Here is a 20,567-nt window from a genome sequence, read left to right as displayed (position 1 = left end):
CCATCTCCAGATCCTTTTCCCATGTAAAAGCCCTCTTGTCATACAGGTAATATAGAAGTAGAAGATTGTGGAGATTATAATATGGAAATCTTTGAGGGACTAATGTTTTGTTTTACCACATAAAATTAACATAACAATATCATACAGTGACTTAACATGGCAAAGATGTCAATTATCTCCAAAACAATACGCAAATTGAACACAATACCTATCAAAATTCCAGGGGGAGTTTTTAGGAAACTGACAAACTTATTTTTAAATGTGTATGGAATAATAAAAGTCCATACATAGCTACATCAACTCTGAAAAAGGTGGTGAGGGGCACCTGGGTGGCTCAGTTGGTTGAGCGTCTGACTTCAGCTCCTGTCATGGTCTTGCGGTTCATGGGTTCCAGCCCCACACTGGGCTCACTGCTGTCAGCCTGTCAGCACAGACCCTGCTTCAGATCCTCTGTCCCCTTCTCTGTGCCTGTCCCCTGCTTGAGCTCTCCCAAAAGTAAATATTTAAAAAAGAAAGAAAAAGGAGGCTAAAGGAGTAGGAGACTTTCCTTATGCAATATGTAGATATGCTAATAACCTTTGCAACAAACACTATAGCACTGGTGTGGGCATAGGCAACTAGACAATGTTCCAAAATAGAAATTTAAGAAGAAGATAGGAAATTGATTTATAATTAAAAGGGCACCACAGATCAGTGGGTAATTATAAAACTGTTTGTTTATAGGTGGTGTAAAGAAGACTAGCTCTACGTGGAGAAAAATAAACCAAGTTGCCTATCCTACATCATATACAAAAGTGAACTCTAAACAGATAAATTTTCTGCTGTAAATAAAAGTATTAGATAAATATATGAACACAGATAGACTGCAAATGAGCGCATATCTAAAGACAGAAACAGTACCATCAGTTGGTTACACTGTCAGCAGGCACTTCTAGATAGATATTCAGACTCCCTTCCCCAAAACAGGGAATATGTGTGTGCTTGGAATTCTAAGATGTAGCCCCAGATTTCAGGCCCTAGGAAGCACTGGTTCTGAAACTTGGCTACATGTTGGGATTACCTGGAAATCTTTAAAAGAAATCAATGACTAAATCTCACACTGAGGGAATCTAATTTATGGGATATGAGTGAGGCCTTAGGGTTTTAAAAAGCTCCCAGGTGGTTTTAATATGTAGTGAAATTTGAGAACCACTGAGGTAGAAATGTATTTGAGAGTGAGCCTTCACTTCAAGGTCTACCTTTCCAACATAGCTTCTAACTGTGGGGCGTGGGGGTGGGGTGGGAAGGGCTTGGAGGGATATTCTCAATCTATCACACTGATTTTACATTCTATATTCTATCTTCTCACTCACTTACACATTTGTTCATTCATTCACCTATGGGTCATATACTGTTTAAGGCTTTTTTTAAGTCTTTTTTTGAAGCTTATTTATTTATTTTGAGAGAGAGAGAGAGAGAAAGAGAGAGCTCATGCACATGAATGGGGAGAGGCAGAGAGAGAGAGGGAGAGAGAGAGAATACTAAGTAGGCCCCATGCTGTTAGCACAGAGCTGGATGCACATGCAGGGCTCGAATTCATTAACCCTGAGATCATGACCTGAACCAAAACTAAGAGACGCTTAACCGACTGAGCCACCCAGGTGCCCCAAGGCTTTCTGGATTCAGACTAAGACAAAACATAAACACTCTTAGCTATTCTTCATGGAAAGAGAACAGACATTAAACAATATCCCACAAATAAACATTTAATTACAAAGTAGTATTCCAAATAATTTTGCTTGGATACAGATAAGGATAAAGGAATCAAAATACTTAAAAACCAAAAGCAAAATGTTGGGGTGCCTGAGTGGCTAAGCCAGTTAAGCATCTGACTCTTGATTTGGGCTCAGGTCATGATTTTGCAGTTGGTGGATGGAGCCCTGCATGGGGCTCTATGCTGATGGCTTGGAGCCTGCTTGGGATTCTCTCTCTTCCTTTCTGTTCCTCTCCCGTTAATGCTCTTTCTCTCTCTCAAAATAAATAAGCATTTTTAAAAAAGCATTTAAAAATGAGCTAAATCTAATTGAGAAATGACAAAAGAAAAATATACATTACACCAATAGTGGCAAGTAATACCTAGAATGCCGTCTATTGTTTATCATCTACATTACAAGGGATACAAGTGAAGATATGCTGGTAATTATTAAAAACCAGCTTTCCAAGTTAAAAAGAAAAAAGATTATGATTTGTAGTGTTTGTGAATATCCCTCCTGTAAATACTCTCACCGTGGCCAATTCCAAACTACCAACATGGTATCAGTGGATGTGGAGTTGGAAAGACATGCACACAGGTGGTTCTCATGAGCTGGTGCAAGCTAGCTCTAGCATACCATCAGATACATAATAATATTCAAATAAATTATAACTAAAAATAATGCCAATGAATATACGTTTAATGACTTCTGGTTTTGTTTTCTTCTTTTCTGTTCTTTCTCTGTTTTATCTGAATCACTATTCTTGAAAGGACTAGTTGTAAAAGGAGGTTTGTGTTTTATAGATGAATTCTTGTTAATTTGATGTCAGTTTGACTGGATCATAGAATGCCCACATATCTGGCTAAGCAGTATCTCTAGGTGTGTCTGTGAGGTTGTTTCCAGAAGAGATCAGCATTTGAACTGGTGAACTGAGTAAAGCAGATGGCCCATCCCAACAGGAGTGGACATCATTTAATCTGTTGAGAGCCTAAATAGAACAAAAAGGCAGAGGAAGTTTGAGTTTGCTCTCTGCCTGCCTGCTTGAGCTGAGAAACCAATTTTCTTCTTCTGCCCTGGACATCTCTGGTTCTCAGGCCTTCAGACATGGACTGGAATCTACACATTGATTCTCTGTCTCTCAGGCCTTTCAACTACTACTAGCAGTGGGTTTCCTGTGTCTCCAGCTTGCAAACAACATGTTGTGGGACTCTTCAACCTCCATAACTATGTGAGCCAATCATTATAATAAAATATAATAGTATATACTATATATATATTATATATATACTATATATATACTATATATATACTATATACTATACTATATACTATATGCTAAATATATATACTATATATTATATATTATATACTATATATATACTGTATACTATATACTATTATATACTATACTATTATATACTAGTATATAATATATACTATATACTGTATACTATATACTATTATATACTATTATATATTATATACTATATTATATATATACTATATACTTTATATATACTATATACTATATACTATAGTATATATACTATACTATATATACTATATATTATATATGATATACTATATTATATGATATACTATATTACATACTATATACTATATTATATACTATATATTATATACTGTATATATATACATATATATGTATATGTATGTGTATATATATGTATGTGTGTATATATATGTATATACATGTACATGTATATGTATGTGTATATATACACACACATATATATGTGTGTGTATATATACATACATACACACATATATATATGTGTGTATATATACAGTATATAATATATATGTGTATATATGAAATATATACATATTCAGTTTCCCTGGAGAACCCTGACTAATATGTTATCTTTCATCTCTTTCTCTGCACTGCTCTCATTAACTTCTAGAGTTTTGCAACAGCATGAAATTCCACCTCTGATCTCCCCTAGTCTCTCTTCTTATGTCACTGTTTAGTGTCCTATATCTTCCAGCAGTGTCTTTGGCTGAGAAACTAGTGATGATGTTCAAAGTTAAAAGACTAACTTCCATTCCAGTAATATTTACTGAGCATTTGCCATATGCCAGGTATTGTTCTAGCAAGCATTAACTCAAGCCATAAACTCCATAAAATCCTCATAGCAACTAGGAATTGCTAACATCTCCAGCTGTAGAAAGAAATGAGGACTAAACCAAATTCCCTAAGGTCATTCCAATATTCCACATGATGGAGCAAGCAGTCTGGCTCCAGACTCTATGCTCTTAGCCACCATGAAAAATAGCCCCTAGATCACAGGTTTTAAGTAATTAGTGAAGGTTTTACAAAAGAAGTGTGTATTCAGTGTGCCACACTGGTTTAGAAGCATCAATGTCATTTCTTTTAAATTCCTTTAAATTACTTCACTACTTGCCCAATTAATACAACTCTATTAGCTACCCGTGTGTGTATTTAGACTCGGAAGATGTTGATTATCTCCATTTCTTCTTTTCCACATCTCATCTCTACACCTTTCACATTTCTTATTGCTTTCCCACCCTGTTTTTCTAAACACTAGTTTTTTGAATCTTATTGGGGTAATATTTTCCTAAACTTAATTTGAGTGATGGGTCTCCTATGCTATAATTTACTAATATCTAACAACACAGTCCGAAAATTAAAATACATTATCCACAGAGAGTACGCCATACTTTTTTTTCAATAAAAGCTGTTTTTGTTAATAATAGTAATGAAATTACTAATAAATAGTAATAAGTAACAGTAATACAAACAGAGAGCTAGGAGGCCCTAGGGAAAAATCGTATGTAAGACAGCCATTCTTCTACTCAGCCAATGCTTACATCTTTTGGCATAATCTAAACAATTTGCCTTTGTCAGTCTCATTTACACCCACACATTCCAAAATGGATACAAAAGACTTACTACTTTATTAACAATCATAGGTAAATCGATTTTTTGATTATCTGTGTTCCTTATAAATATCTGTGTTCCTTATAAAAACTCTTTCCAGCAGTGGTTCTGACTTCAATAAGAAATACCTTTATATTACACACACACACACACACACACACACACACACATATATACACACACACACACACAGTAAGAAATACTTTTACTTATGTGTGTGTGTGTGTGTGTACACATGTAACCAAAAGTTTTATTATGTAAATGATCTTTGATATTCTCTATTCTAATATATTTAATATATTTATATTTTTCTTCAGTTGCTAATCCTGACTCACCAAAGGACTTCATGACTCATTAATAAGTTACAACTCATACTCTGAAATTCACTGCCTTAGAACAGTGATGCCTCTGCTCCAAAATGAAGTTCAAACTCCTTAACATAGCAGTAGAAGGCTCTTCATGATCTGTCTTCCTTTTCTCTCTAGCTTTATCTCTCACCACTTCCCCTTTGAATGCTAAACTCCAGGGCTATGGAGCTACTTGTATTTTCCAGGAAGCCCGATGTCTCTCAAAATCTTTACACAGTCTACACGGCGTACTGTTCACCCTTGTATCTCAAGTTTGACATTGTGGCTGGCATCTACTAGGCAGTCAATAAACACTAGTTGGATGAGTAAATGAATGAATAAATTAATAAATGGTAAAAATTCTATCAAAATCTATTTAAAGAATATCTTTTGACAACAAAATCCCATAGATTTCACTCTGAAAATCCATACCTAGGCTACAGAAAGCAGAAAAAGCACTCAATATCCTAGAAGTTTATTAAGGAAAAATGTAATTTCTGAAAAATCAGAGCAAACAGTTTCGTAAAAGCTTACTTACTCAGGAAATTTTCACCCATTAAATTTGGATCAGCTTGGGTTTTGTCACAACAAATCAAGCAGATAAATACAGTTGATTGTATATAAAATTCTGTACCCTTCTGGGTATAATGATGACTTGGAAGAAAATAATGGCATAAGTCCTGGTTACTGTAGTAACTGCCTCTATGGTACAATAGGCAATCAAAGAGATGTATTTAGCCATTCTATTTGCTAATGAAAAGTGCTCAATGGTCTCTCACCTTTGGTCAAAAGAATCTATCCCATGTTCATCAGAAGCAAAAGTGGAACACAGCAATGGTATATTATAAACCAGCCTCAAACTCCCTTGTGCATATGGACCACATAGGTCGTAGGCCCAGGATGGGGTCTGAGACAGTTTCTAACAAGGTTCCAGGTGCGGCTGCTGCTGGTGGTCCATGGAGCAGATTCTAAACAGCAAGGAAAGTACACAGTATATTGAAGACTTTCTATTTTGCTGTTAGGGAATGCTCTTTCCTGGCCCATCTTTGTTACCAAGGTAACTGGGCCACGAGAGGTGGGTCCTACCACCTCTTGACCTAATGACCTCTTACGCCTGGCAGAAGAACTGTTTTAACAAAGGAGCAGCGTCTCCTTTCCTTAGGCTCTTTCCAGACACTTAGCTCCTTTTCCCTTTTCAAATTAAAGGAATCAGTACAGTTTACCCCCAAATAAAGTTCCTTCTAGTCACCAGTGAAGCAGCCACTTTTTATTTACCCCTTTATTTCAGGAACTTAAAACAAGCAAACAAACAAACAAAAAAACCCTTTGATTGTCTGTAATACTCTACCATTGCTACTACCTAGAGCTGAAAACATGTTGAAAAGATGTATGAAAACCAAGCAGTACCCAAATAGCTCAGTATACAATTTTGACTTGTATGCTTCTCTCTGAATAATTTTTTTTCTGTTAGAGATTTCCTTAAAGTTTTTAATGGAAGATAATAAAATTCCATTCTCATGTAGTCAGTTTCCCATCTGTCAGTAACATCTGTAAGTCAAGATTTTCTGACAATATTAGAAAAATGTGGATGTTTTTCCCCAGTTCTCTTCCTTTTTAAAAGTTTTTTTTTTCTTTTCCTTTTTACTATATACCTTTCTCCAGGAAGAGAGGAAATGGGTGTAAGTGTACAGAGTTGCTTTAAAAACAGAAAAAGTCTTTCTTTGACATATTTACTATGAGAAAGGCCTTTAAAAATGAAGTCTGACAAGGATAAAAAGCAAAGGCAATTGAAATAACTAACCAAGATTCATGCTTAGCTGACTTGAAATGTTCATCATTGTTATTGAAATAACTTTGCAAATATATTACAGAAGAACTGTTCTTCCAAAAATTTGAGAATTTCACAGATAGTTTAAGAGACATAAATTAGTCAGTTAACCTCTCTGGATTCCATGCAAACCTAGTGCATTTTACAGCCTCTAGGAATTTCCTAAAGAAGGAGCCGAAACTATATTTTATCTAAGGCCAATCCTGCCAGGCTAATGCACTGCCTTTTCTCTCCAATTCTGTCAAAGGAGTGGCCCCATATGAACCCATGGGCCACATGAACCCACCTATTCCTCCTAGCCCTTTACTGACATTTGGGTCCAAAGTCTAAGCCAGTCAAATTCCTTCTCTTTGGACTAAGACATAGGAAACAGAATAAGGACTGTGAGATGAAGCCGATAGATATATAGAAAAGTCATGAGTAAGAGTGGGGGCCACAAGGGTTATGAGAAAGTAGAAAATCTAAAGGCAAACAAATATGACAGGGATAAAATGAGCATAAGAGTTCTCCTGGCTTCTTTCTCTCCTCTACCCTTTTCTCTTTAACTCAAAGACATGCCTGCTGGATGGTTCTCTCTATGGGCTGTTTTATTAACCAGATTGTATGTAATAATTGGGGTCACATATCAGGATGGGATATTTGCATAAATAATACTGAGATTTAAAGACAGAGAGGGAGAGGGTAGGAGGCGGAGGGAGATGGGTAGAGAAGGAATTGAAATAGGGAGACCTGAGAAAAGACTGATGAGGATGAATAGAAAGAAGTAGGTAGTAAGAATTCCCACAGGTAACCGAAGCATATGTTCTTAACCAAGGGAGGCTTCCTTGGGATGGGATAGGGAAGTTGAGAGACCTTGACATCCTGCATTACAAGATGAGGGCACAAGTCAGTGATAGCTTTTGAATTAATATCACTGAGGCAGCAGTACAGTCTGGGGTGTTCTGAAAAGACACACGATCTTTGCAAGGTGAAAAGAGTTTTGTGGGGCACTACTACGTGTAATATTAAAGACCTGAATGAAATGGAAGAGAGGGGTTTCAAGAAATAATTTTGTGAGTAATGAACTAAAATCTTTGAAAATTTCTTTGATCAAAATTATTTTACATTAGTGTTGGTCACTGGACTAAGTCTCTTTGCATGTGACACTGTACCAAGCCTGAGCCACCTGGAGCCCTAGGATTTATTCAGCTTTCCAAGAGTAGAAAGCATAAAGGGAAAGATATGTAATGGTAAAAAGATCGACCAAACCAAACGATTGTACACCATGGTAGTACAAAGCAATCAGACTTCATAAGCAAGTTTTTGTCCACTGGTGGACTGGAGCAAAGTCACATTCATGGCTGAGCCCTGGAGATTCATGAATTCTTCATGCTGAACTCCACATAGCTGCTGCTTTGGATCCCACTTCAGTTTTCATGAGACCTACCTGCTACTGTCCCTAAATTCAAAGGAGATCCCTCTATTCTTTACTACAAAATAGGCTTGCCGTAACTCCAATTATTTGAGGTAAATTGAATCTTCATTCCTTGCAACCAAAAAAAGCAAAAATATATACAAAAGATAAATATAATCTCATTCTTCCGCATGTTGCAAAAATAAATACAACTGATTCCTTAAAAGTCTCAAATATTAGTACAATGACGAATAAGGTGATATACTTTAATGCATCCAAAAATATTTATTGAGAAGCTACTAGGTGATACTGAACACTATTACCGTGCAATTAACTAAATGATGGATAAACAAGAGAGATGAAGTCTTTGACTTTATGGAGCTTACCTTCTAATGCAGAAGACCAAAAACAGGCAAATAGATTGTGTCTTCAAAGTCATAAAATTCACATGTATTATTTCCTCAACACTGAAAATCTAATTTGAATAATGTGTTCATTGAATAGACCAGCTATTTTTGTATCTTGCAAACACAGTGTGAAGATCTATATTTTACACCTAATGATTCTATTTATAGGTAATACAAAATTTTAACCGAATCTTGCCCAGAGTGATGTTTTATGTCATTAAGTCTTCATTTAATTCATTTTAAGCATTAGACCAAAGCTCCATCACTCTGATTTTTTTTTTTAAAGTAAAACTGTTCTTCCTCAGAATCCACTGAAGAAATCACTGCTTGGATTAGGTCTATATTGATACTTGGATTCGATTTTGACTCAATAAAATTCCTCCTCATAAAAAATAAATCCCTTATTGTTTGTAGATATTGCAGTAGAGGAAAAGTTTTAAAAAGCCACACATGTTGCTCTATCTGTAGAATAACCTGACAGTACTTCTAAAGCTGAGTCAATATGGACTTCTGGGAATATGTGTTGTGTGTTAGGGCTCCAAACTTTAGTACACAGGTGGGCAGAACCACTGAGAGTAAATGTGCAGGAGTCTGTTCTCGTGAAAGTTTCTGAGGAAAAGACCAGGACAACTTTTTATTTCAGAAATTTGTCCTCCAGATCCCAGAAACTAGCATATGAGGTCTAACTATGTAGGCAAAACTGTGCACAAATGGGGCAGGAACAGGTGATGAAACACAACACGTTGCAGAAAGAGAAACCGTGCCCTATGCCGGTATAGCAGGACGTGTCTGTATTAATACTAGTGTGGCAACACTGTGCCTATGGTCTGCAGTGTCCTGGAAAGACACATGGGCCTTGCAAGGAATTACAAAATCTATATCAGCCCCAACAAGTCTTTTACCACTTAAGCCTCTTTTCAGGATATATTATTGCTTCCGAAATGAATGAAAGTAAGTACTCTTTTCTGTGTTTAGACTACAAATGACTAGTTTGACTTTTCATTGAATATAGAAGTAAATATTTTCATGGTAATTATTCAAGACTTTATTAACAAAACTAAGTTACATGTGGATGGGACTATTTATAGTTGTTTTATATAAGTGCATATCATATGTTGTTGAGAAATTAATTCTGTAATTACAGTTTTTTTAAACTCTATCATCCTTATTGTCTATAAACCAAATTAAAATAAAATTTACATTTTATTTTATTTTATTTTATTTTATCTTAATGTTTATTTATTTTTTTGAGAATGAGAGAGAACACAAGCAGGGGGTAGGCAGAGAGAGAGGAAGAGAGAAATCCCAAGCGGGCTCCGCACCATCAGCACAAAGCCCGATGCAGGGCTTCACCTCAACAACTATGAGATCATGACCTGAGCCGAAATCAAGGGTCAGATGCTTAACCAATTGAGTCACCCAGGTGCCACCCTAACATTTAAATAGTAATAATTTGCAGCCGTAAGTCACAATTAGCTTCCTTTCTTTGGGTGCCCACTAAGTGCTGGGTCCTTCACATGCAGGGTCGTTCACTCTCACAGCAGCCCTATAAAGTATGCATACGTTTCCCAAATTTACAGATGAAGAAGCTACAGCAAGGAGAAATAAAATAATTGTCCCAGTGTGAAACACTGTGTTTGTCAACCTGCAAATAACACTGCAGATATTAAATGCATCTCAATTCTGCAAAGAAGAGATTTTTTAAAATATTTTTTATACATGTATTGAAAGAGACTTTCAACCTCGTTTCACGTTTTATAGGTGAAAGGTTTTATAGGGGGAAATGTGTAACTATTGTATACTTCATACTGAAATACAATGGGAAATCATAAGAACTGAATATGCATTAATATTTTTGATAAAATATAGTATGATGTAAATCTTGCATTTTGATGTAATGTATGCTGCTACATTGTCCACTGGGGGGCAACATCAGACATTATTTTATAACTTCTCAGCTTATAACATCGTATAACATCTCCTAATAGGAGCAGATGGAATGCAAGGAAATGTAGTTAATAGTTAGTACAGTAACTTGTGAGTCATAAATGATGCGACAGGATTAAAACCCAGTATTGTCCACACTAAGGACCTACTCATTTTGATTTATATTAAATTTTTTATAATTTTTTAATGTTTATTTATTTTTGACACACAGAGAGAGGCAGCATGAGCAGGGCAGGGGAAGAGAGAGAGGGAGACACAGGATCCGAAGCAGGCTCCAGGCTCTGAGCTGTCCAGCACAGAGTGGGACGCGGGGCTTGAACATATGAACCGCGAGATCGTGACCTGAGCCTAAGTTGGTCACCTGAGCGACCTAGGCGCCCCTGAACCAAACTGTCTTTTTACCTCTTTTATTTCTCCTGTGTTATAAGAACACATTACATTTTAAGGAGAATTCCACTAGTCCTTAATAATCTACAATCTTTCTGGTACTATACGCGATGTATTTCTCAGAAACAGCCACAAGAAGAACAAATTTTGTCTTGCCTAGATAGATAAGAACAACAAACACTTGAGTACTTAAAAATTAATAATTAGAAATCAATCTTCAGGGGCACCTAGGCGGCTCAGTTGGTTAAGCGTCTAAGTTTCCGACTCCTGATTTCAGCTCAGGTCATGATCTCACCTTTCATGAGATCGACCCCTCTGGCTCCTTGCTAACAGCTCACAGAGCCTGTTTCAGATTCTCTCTCTCCCTTATTCTCTGCCCCTCCCTCGCTCACACTTTCTCAAAATAAATAAACTTAAAAAAAAATGAAATCAATACTTAATTTTAAAGCAGGAATCAAAACAACAAAATTATCTGTGGATACACATTTGAGTTGAGATAGGGAGTTTTAAAGAAAATGTGAGCCTCTAGCTCCAGGACCATCTTTCATACTACCTGAAAAAGATAGTCCAAGAATGAAGCTGCAAAACAGAAGGAAGTGAGGCTGGGCACAGAGAGGAAGGATGGTGGGCCTCCGGAGTCAGTGTCAGAGGACCTAGATCCAGCTGTGCCAGAAGCTAACCCTAATCCTGAGTTTTTCAGTTCCATGAGACAGAATGCCTACCCCCCACTCCCCACCGCCACCCGCTCCTTTTCTTAAGTTAGTTTAAGATGGGCTTCTCTAGTTGCAAACAAGAATTCATAATAAACCAACCACTGGCCAAAGAACATGCTAAGCTCTATTTTAGAAAAGCAAATGAAAAAGGGATTTTTTTTTATGCCTCTTAAGTGCCCAATGATTTTTTCCAAGTTTTGCCATTGCCAAATCCTTTTGTGTCCCTTTTTAAAAAAAGTTTATTTATTGATTTTGAGCACGTGAATTGGGGGAGGGGCAGAGAGAGGGGGAGAAAGAGAATCCCAAGCAGGATCTGCACTGTCAGCACAGAGCCCCACGACAGGGCTCAATCTCACAAATTGCAAGATCATGACCTGAGCTGAAGTCAAGAGTCAGATGATTAACCGACTGGGGCACCCAGGCATCCCTTCTGTGTCCTTATTTTAACCATGAAATGCTGTTGTCTCTACGTAGAGACGCATACAAATCCCACTGCTTTTACTACCACCCTGCAGCCTTCCAAGAAAACTTAGTGAATTTCTTGACCATGGTATCTTTTCTTCTTAAAGTGTGCCCATAATTGATTTTAGAGAAGATCACCCAGAGGTTAGCCTTGGCACATTTTTGCATTTGAGTTCCAAACTCCCATTTGGTCTCTCTTTGATTTCTTTCTTTTATTTTTTTTAGTGAGTCTACTCTTCGTCAAGAGCTTTCATCATTCCCATTAAAAGGTTTTTAAAAAGCCCCATAATACTGTTGATTTTACATCAGTTTCACCATATTTAAATTTCCCCCAGAAACTCTGAAGTTTCTGAAATGCTATAGGAAAAGAGAAAATTATTATACCATGTGTAAGTGATGTTTTCTAATCACCAATCAAATAATGAAATAGTTCCAGTCTAATCCCTCTGCTCTGAGCTGGCCCCCCTAATCTTAATTATCTTTTCACCACATAATGTTCAACAATTTCCTTTAATAACCTATTTCACGATTTATCAAGCTGAAATCTCTAAAAACTCATCTGAATTTCTGTGTTGTGTACAGTGAGTGTTCGTTTTTTTCTCACCCTCCCTCCTTCCAGTTCTTTCTTCCAGTAAAATCCTTTTTTACAAATATGAAATGTTATGCAAAACCCCATTTATTAACAAGAGAGAAGGGGGCTATTTTGATAAAGCCTGGGAACCCGCCTGTTCCATACACACTGACACCAGCCACCATGGCTCTGGGTAACATGCACTGAAAACCTTGCTGTGGGGTGTGCTAAGTTTCAGGGGCACCCGGGGGCTCAGTCAGTTAAGCGTCCGAGTTTTGCCCCCATCATGATCTCATAGTTTGTGAGTTCGAGCCCTGCCTTGGGCTCTGTGCTGACAGCGCGGAGCCTGGAGCCTACTTCAGATTCCATGTCTCTCTCTCTCTCTTTCTCTCTCTCTCCCCCTTTCTCTCTCTGCCCCTCCCCTGCTCACAGTCGGCCCGTCTTTCTAAAATAAATAGACATTGAAAAATTTTTTTTTAATTTAAAAATGTTAAATTAGAGTTTCATTCTCCAAGTGAGAGAATAATTCTTTTTGTCTTTCATCTTACATCAGCCCAACATTTTAATCATTTTTTACTTCTTTCTAAATCCACCACTAAGACTCCAAAAAAGTGTATGGCTTTAGTAAAGACGTGGCTGGGTACGATGGGTGAACTGTCTCAGAGTTCCATGTTGGATTCCATTTTATGCAGCTTACTTTTGCATTTTCCAAGCATTCTAATTCTGATTGCTTTTTTTTAATACAACACATAGCAAACGTGTGTTGGCATAGGTGGCAGGCACTGTGCTATTTAAGCACTTTACATCCATTATTTCTTTTCACCTTCACAATAGCCCAAGCCTTGGTGCTGTCAACATTTACCCTACATCAGTGGTTCTCAACCTTGGCTAAAAATTATATGATTCAGGAACTTCTGAAAATCCAGTACCTAGGTATCACATTCAGCCCAATTAAATCAGAATCTCTAAGGGGTAGGAACAGTCATCATTTTAAGAACTCCCCCAAATGATTCCATCTGTTGGCAAGATTGAGAATCACTGCTCTAATAGGAATTTTCCTATCAGCTACTGAAAAAATTAATTTTCACATTTTTCTTTTTTTTTTTTTACCTAAGCAAGTAGTCTTCAAATGTAGCAAGTGTATGTGAAAGTACACTTTTCCCAGTGAGGCTGCCATTACTTAGGGTATTTTTGGAACTCCTTTTTTGTAAGTGCTTTTAGTCAATTTGCCAGTCATCATTAGAAAATTCTTTTCAGTGCCCACAACAGGATTGCAGGGAGATACATAGAGCTCTGGGTGCACACTTCCCCTGGCTGTGACTACACCCCCAGCAGGATGAAAGCCAGCAGAGAGACCTGTGGGCTCCTGGCAAGGCCATCAAGGCCTCCCCATCTCAATTTATTAATGCTGAGAGCCATAAAGCAGGCTAAGATTAGAACTGATTTTCCAACTCCTTCTGGAAAGACTTTAGAATTAATCCCTTCATGTTTTAAGTTCACTTTTATCTCAGTCACCATGAGTCCTATTCTCCTAGACCATCCTTTGCCCCTGGACCCAATCTAGGCTCTTGATATCCCCATTATGACCCAAGGTCCCATTCCCTAACACCCCCCCACCCCCCGCCCTGCTTTCTCCATAGTGCACTCTGGATCTCTGATATCAATGAAATCCCCTGCCTCGCCCATGTTTTCTTTGAATGGCACCTTCCCCTTCTTGGTCTAACTGAAACCTGGCAGTTCCACAAGGACACAGCTTTCTCTACACTTACAATATTCCAGTGCACACAGCAGATATTCAGAGGATGCTGAATACAAGAATGACTCATAGTACTATTAATAATAATTTAGACCCTGGGCAGAGAGACAAAGTAAGGTGAGAGAATGGTGGATGCTAATTAGATATCCATGTGTAAATGCCTACTTTACAGATAAGAGAGATTATGTCTTACAATAATTAGATAATTAGATACTGGTTTCAGAATTATCACCAACAAAAGGAGAGTCCTGATTGTAGCCTCTATGCAGAAATGAACCATAGAAGAAAAGAGATTGCGTACCAGGCTTCAGGTGACACACACTCAAAAAATGAGAGAAAGTATGAGAATCACTGAAGGAAAGAATATAGAGAAAAAGACTGATATATAGAAAACAAAGTAAGAAGGAAAAAGAGAAGCTTATGGACACCTAGAGAAGAGAGAAAAGTGTTCTGGAGCATTGTTCAGAAACAAAATCTATTGTACTGAATTTAGTTGAAAAAATTTCCCCATACTGTCAGTAAATTTGGAGGAACATTTAGATATTTCGAAGAAATATATTAAAGAATGAAAAAAAGAGACAAAATGAGGAAGAACAGCCAGCAGATAAGGATAGGTAAATTCTGTGGTGCCAAGAACACAAAAGGCAAGTTCACTGCTGAAGTTGAACCAAACAGATTGGTGACTAGAATGCACACAGAACTTCCAAGGCCTGACTCCTAATTGCTAAGACAATAAGACCCCATCCTCACATTAGTGATTAAAAAAATCATAAGCAAATGCTATTTACTATTCTTGGGGGAAGTGAATCTCTACTCCTACCAGCTCCATGTTGGAAGTTCTGGGGAGTAGTGTGGGAGCAAATCAACTGTTGATCACAGAGAGTTGGCATTCGGATGGTAATGCCAGATATACAGAAGGATTGAACATACACTTTCCTCAATGCTGAGCAAACTCAGATGCTGAATTAAGATCTTCTAAATTGAGTGTAAATCATATAAATAAACTAAATATTTATGGATATAATTTGTTGCACCTGTCATTTATGGTGTCACCACTGTACAAATGGAAACTCAAAGTTTTGCTCAGTGGTATGCTGGAAGACAACTGTATGGTTTTGAGTTTTGGGTTTTTTTCTTTAAAAAATAAACTGATCTGCAGCTGCTGATGTCCACAGTGTGAATACTCCTACCATGACTGACTTCTTCTTTTTTTTTTTTTAATGTTTATTTATTTTTGAGAGAGAGAGACAGAGCGTGAACAGGGGAGGGGCAGAGAGAAAGACACAGAAGCAGGCTCCAGACTCTGTACTGTCAGAACAGAGCCCGACATGGGGCTCAAACCCATGAACTGTGGTGAGATCATGACCTAAGCTGAAGTTGGATGCTTAACCGACTGAGCCATCCATGAGCTCCACCATGGCTGATTTCAAGCCAACAATATGATGTCCCTGAATGGGGAACTGGGTAAAGATGAACACAATGGTCTCTGTAAGTCAGTGCAAGCTGGCTCCAGAGAGTCAGATGTAATTAGTTTGGACTGGGGCCTGCACAGATCATTTTCAAAGTCTCTCAGGAGGTTCTCTAGGCAGCCAAGTCTGAAAATCATTACTTATAGTGGTGCTTCTCAAATTTTCATGTGCTTATGAATCACGTGGAGATCTTGTCCAAATGCAGGCTTTGACTCAGTAGGTAACATTGGTCCCTAGCAAGGGGGATAAGTGGACTAAAGAAGAAAAAAACAGTCATTTATAGCTCTACCTTTGTCAGAAATGTTTGAGAGGGAGGCTTTGAGAAGTCACAAACTGGAGGTTCATGAATTATTCGTGGCCAAACCCACAGAGAGGTTTTCTTTTACACAATTCTACTTTTAAATTTGAATTATATGCCAAGATCATAACATTCCATATTCCCAGCTTCTCTGGAAAAAAAAAAAAAGGCAGTAACTACAACAACCACCAAAGAAGATCTGACACCCCTGCCTGCAGGGATCCTGCCCGCTTTAGGTGAGGTAGCAGACTTCCTTCTCCACTGTTTCCTCCTAGTGTTCTCTGCTGTTCCATTTATGTTTCCTATTTCACTTCTGAAGGAATTTGAGGGGTATTCATATTTTAGGTGTAGTATAACTGATAATATACCTTTTCTTCCCCATTTGCACTAGCCTACTCTTCTGTCTCATTTCTCACCATTGCTCACATATAAACTATATTCTTGAAATGGCTTACACAGCATTCCTGGAATTCATCACCTTTTCCTTTCCTCCAAACTTTGGATTGACCCCTGTTCTTAGAACACACTCCAACCTTCTTCCTCTGCTAGGAACAATCTGAATCATTCCTCAATATCTAGCTCAAAAGTCCTTGGTAAAGCCTTCTCTGCTCTTGCAGCAGAATGGATCCTCTTCTATTAAATCCTATATTTGCTTATTCTGGGATATTTCATATTCTCTGAGGCCCCAAAAGTCATTAGATAAGCTTTGTTCATTTTTTGTATTACCAAGGTAAAATGCTTTGCCATAAAGAAGATCCTCAATAGCTTTATGGAATAATAGACTGTGAATTAACTTTGAACTATTAGATTACATTCCCTTGAAAGCTCTTTTGTTAATTTATCAAAGGAGTGTTGCAATTATTATCCTATCCCATAAAGGACAGGTTAAATCTGTTTGCATCACTTTCTCCAGAAACTCTGCAAGCTCTCTTCTTTCCCCTGAACTTCAATTTTGGTGTTACTTACTTGATTTATAAGAATATTTATTCTATAAATCTTGTCTCAGATAAACATAAGCCACCTAAAATCAAACAATCCTTAATAGAATTAATACCTTATACTTTCACGGAATAATAAATTGCTTCAAAGCACTTTTACTAATACATTTATCCTCACACTAACCTGTAAAATACATACCCAATGTATTACTCTTTTTCAGCATTTAGAAGCTAAAGTGAAATGTCCTTCACGAACGGGGAAGCAAGGAAAACAGAAAGTTTGAGAAAAATCTTTGCAGCGCCCACCTAAGTCCTCTGAAAGGAAGATCCACCCTATAATCTTTCCTAGGCTTGATTTCCTAGGATGGCTAGGGGCTAAACATCTGCTTTATTCCACTTCCAAGCTCCCAGAATTCCTAATATTTTATTGAGAAACTGAGGCTCAGATGTGTTGAATCAACATGTATCAGAGCCAAAGTAGTAATCCAGGTCTTTGAATTCCCAGTATAACATCCCACTTTTCTTAACTATGTTTACCTTTACAAACAGAGCTATAATCATCCAGCAATACATATATGCTTCATAAATCTGTCTTCACAAACATGCAGAAATGAAAACTCCTGTACCATTGCCTCAAAAAATAAGTCATATATGATGGCCAAAAGTTTACCCATTAATGTGGCGGAGTTAGTTGCACCAAGCAACTTTAAAATGCCCAAGGACAATGATTTCATCAGAGTGCATAAGAAAGGCTATAACCCATAAGTCAGTTTGCAAATTCCTGCACTGTGTCACCCTCAAGTGGATGCTATGTTCTCTAATGTTTAATTTAGTTTTTGGGAATATTTACATTACAGATGAGGTGGGAATCAAAGATTTTAGCCTCTTGACCCACTAATGATAAAATCCAATGCAAATTAATGGGGGGAAAAAAGCTATGCCAGGGAAAGAAAATCTCAAATTGTTAATGTAGGATGAAATGAACACCCGCAGTGAGATTTAAAGGAAGTAGCAAAGGAGTGGAAATAGCAGGGTTTAAAGGCATAATGATCCATTTCTCTCACATTCTGTCTGTATTTCCAACCACTTTCTAAGAATTTTGATGAGGCCTCAAGGATGCACCCATCCATGACAATGGGGTACAACACAACCTGTGCTTCCTCCCCAAGGCACACCAAGAACACTGGTGACAATAGAAGACAATACTGCTTACGGATTACAAGGATGCTCTAAAGCTGTGTCTCTGGAAAGACTGAATCATTTAGGGAAGTGAAGTGTCTATTTTTTTCTCAACCTCAACATACTGCTCCCAGTTCAATCACTCTGAATGGCTTTTCTGCCATTTCCACTCCCCTTTTAAGGAAGGAGGACAAATCGGTGTCTCCTTCATTATCAGTCAGCAGGGGGTATGTTATGTTTTCTGTGTTCTTTCTCCCTGCTTGACTGTTAATACAATCTTTAAAAAGAAGGACTATTCCAAGATATATATATATATATATATATATATATATATATATATATAGTTTAAAAGATCTACAAATACCTGTTTGGAAGCCACAGAGGCAACTGTGGAGTGAGCCTAGAGGTATGCAGGAAGAGCGGATATCGAGACTTTTATTATGTGAAATATTTTTATCTTACTTTTATTGGAAATAGGGAAAATCCTGGTAATTATGGAAAAAGGAGTTGAAATAACAGGAGAGAGGTGCAACTCCTCACCTCACTGCCTTGTACGTTTCCTAGGCATTTTCCTAACTATGTCTTTAAGCGACAAGGAAAAGAAACGTTGGGCTGAATTAAAAGTGGCAAAAAAACTTCTCTCCAAGTGAGCACAAGTGAGGAAGTTCTAAGAAGGAGCACTGGATTCATTTGGTAGAGACAGAAATGTAAGGAATAGAGGGGGCGGGAAGAGTCCCTTGGCAGACTGGGGTTTAGAGAAGAAGGTGCGCTCGCGGACTCACCCCCCAGCCAGGTGTCAGAGATGTTCTGTAGCATGGTGACCGGGATGCAGAAGAAGGCGATGAGCAGGTCGCTGAGCGCCAAGGAGCAGATGAAGATGTTCGTGACGGTGCGCATTGCCTTGCTGCGGGTCACCACATAGACCACCAGCGCGTTGCCAAAGAGCGCTAGGGCAAATATGAGCACGCTGGTGAGCACGAAGGCCAGCTTGGCGCGCCCCGGCAGCTCCGGGGTGTAGACAAGCGGCCGCAGCCCGTAGCGCGCGATGAACTGCTCGCGCGTCAGGTTATGGTCCCGTAGCAGCCTGGAGAACTGCTCTCGGGTGATGTTGAGAGACTGCATGCCGCGCGCTGCCGGAGCGCCAGGCACAGCCAGCTACCCCGGGCGAGCACCGCTGCGCGGCGGGGCGGGGGCTGCGAGGGGACAGGGCTGGCTGCCGCCTCCCACCCTCGCAGGTCCAGACAGCCGTCTGGCGCGCTGACGGGCTCCCGATTGCACCCCGTCAGGTTCGAGAAGGAAAGAAGCGAGGGATCAGAACCACAATGAAGAGGCGGGAAGCCAAAGCATGGGAGGCTATCCCGTTGACCAAAACTGTTCGCAGTTCAAAGAAAGTTCTCTTGGTCCTCTCAAGGTTTGGAGCCGCGGTGTCGGGAATGCAGGAGCACCGCTCCAGAGTCCTCGAGCCTCCGGCTCCCCAGCCTTCTGCTGCAGGGATCGCACCGGCTCCAGGAGCCCGCGGAGGGTGGGGCTGGGACTGGGCGGCGCGCCACTCACCTCCCTGCTTCAGGCTCTCAGACGCCGCCTCCCACACCCTCAGGGAGAGGGAAACCTCTCTCTGGCTCCCCGCCTTCTGCAGCCCTGAGCCTTTCTTCAGCCCCAGGTCATGCTTCTGTGTAAAACCCGGAATTGGGGTTTGTACCGTCTCACGGTTTCTCCTTTGACTAAATAATGTAGGCCACAGCTACCCGAGGCAAAATGGGATTTTTAATTTTTTCCCTATATTTTCAAAAATAATTACAGCACACAGAAAATTGCAAGGATAATACAGAGAGGTCCCAAGCATCCTTCATCTACTTTCTCCCGTTATTACATCTTAGTTAATTAAGGTACAATACAAAACCAGGAATTTGACATAGCTACAGTGTGTGTGTAAAGTCCGTCTTTATCCCGAGCGTAGATTCCCGTAACCATCACCAAAATCAAGATACAAAACTATGACCAAAACGATCTCCCTCCTGCTACATGTTTGTAGTCAAACCAAGTCCCCCTCCCCTCCCGCCGCAGCCCTGAACCCCTGGCAATTACTAAGCTGTTCTCCATCTCTATGCTTTTGACACAAGATTGTGTAAATTGAATCACAAATTATACCTTTTGATACTGATTTTTTCCACTCAGCATAGTGCCATTCAGATCCACCCAAGTTGTTAGGTATACCG

The 20,567-nt window shown here is 38.8% G+C and overlaps 1 protein-coding gene across 1 annotated transcript in view; it reads right to left on the bottom strand.

The window, feature by feature from the left end:
• Nucleotides 1–19,473, bottom strand: part of QRFPR (pyroglutamylated RFamide peptide receptor) — a 43,209-nt gene extending 23,736 nt beyond the window's left edge. Inside the window, exon 1 of the mRNA XM_047857361.1 lies at nt 19,134–19,473. Within this exon, the coding sequence (XP_047713317.1) occupies nt 19,134–19,473 (340 nt within the window). The remainder of the gene's footprint in view (nt 1–19,133) is intronic.
• Between the last annotated feature and the right edge of the window lie 1,094 nt (nt 19,474–20,567).

This window comes from Prionailurus viverrinus, chromosome B1 (assembly GCF_022837055.1).
Source record: "Prionailurus viverrinus isolate Anna chromosome B1, UM_Priviv_1.0, whole genome shotgun sequence".
In the NCBI taxonomy this organism is placed as follows: domain Eukaryota; kingdom Metazoa; phylum Chordata; class Mammalia; order Carnivora; family Felidae; genus Prionailurus; species Prionailurus viverrinus.
Note: the sequence above shows the minus strand (reverse complement) of the source record. Positions and strands in the feature narration are given on the sequence as shown.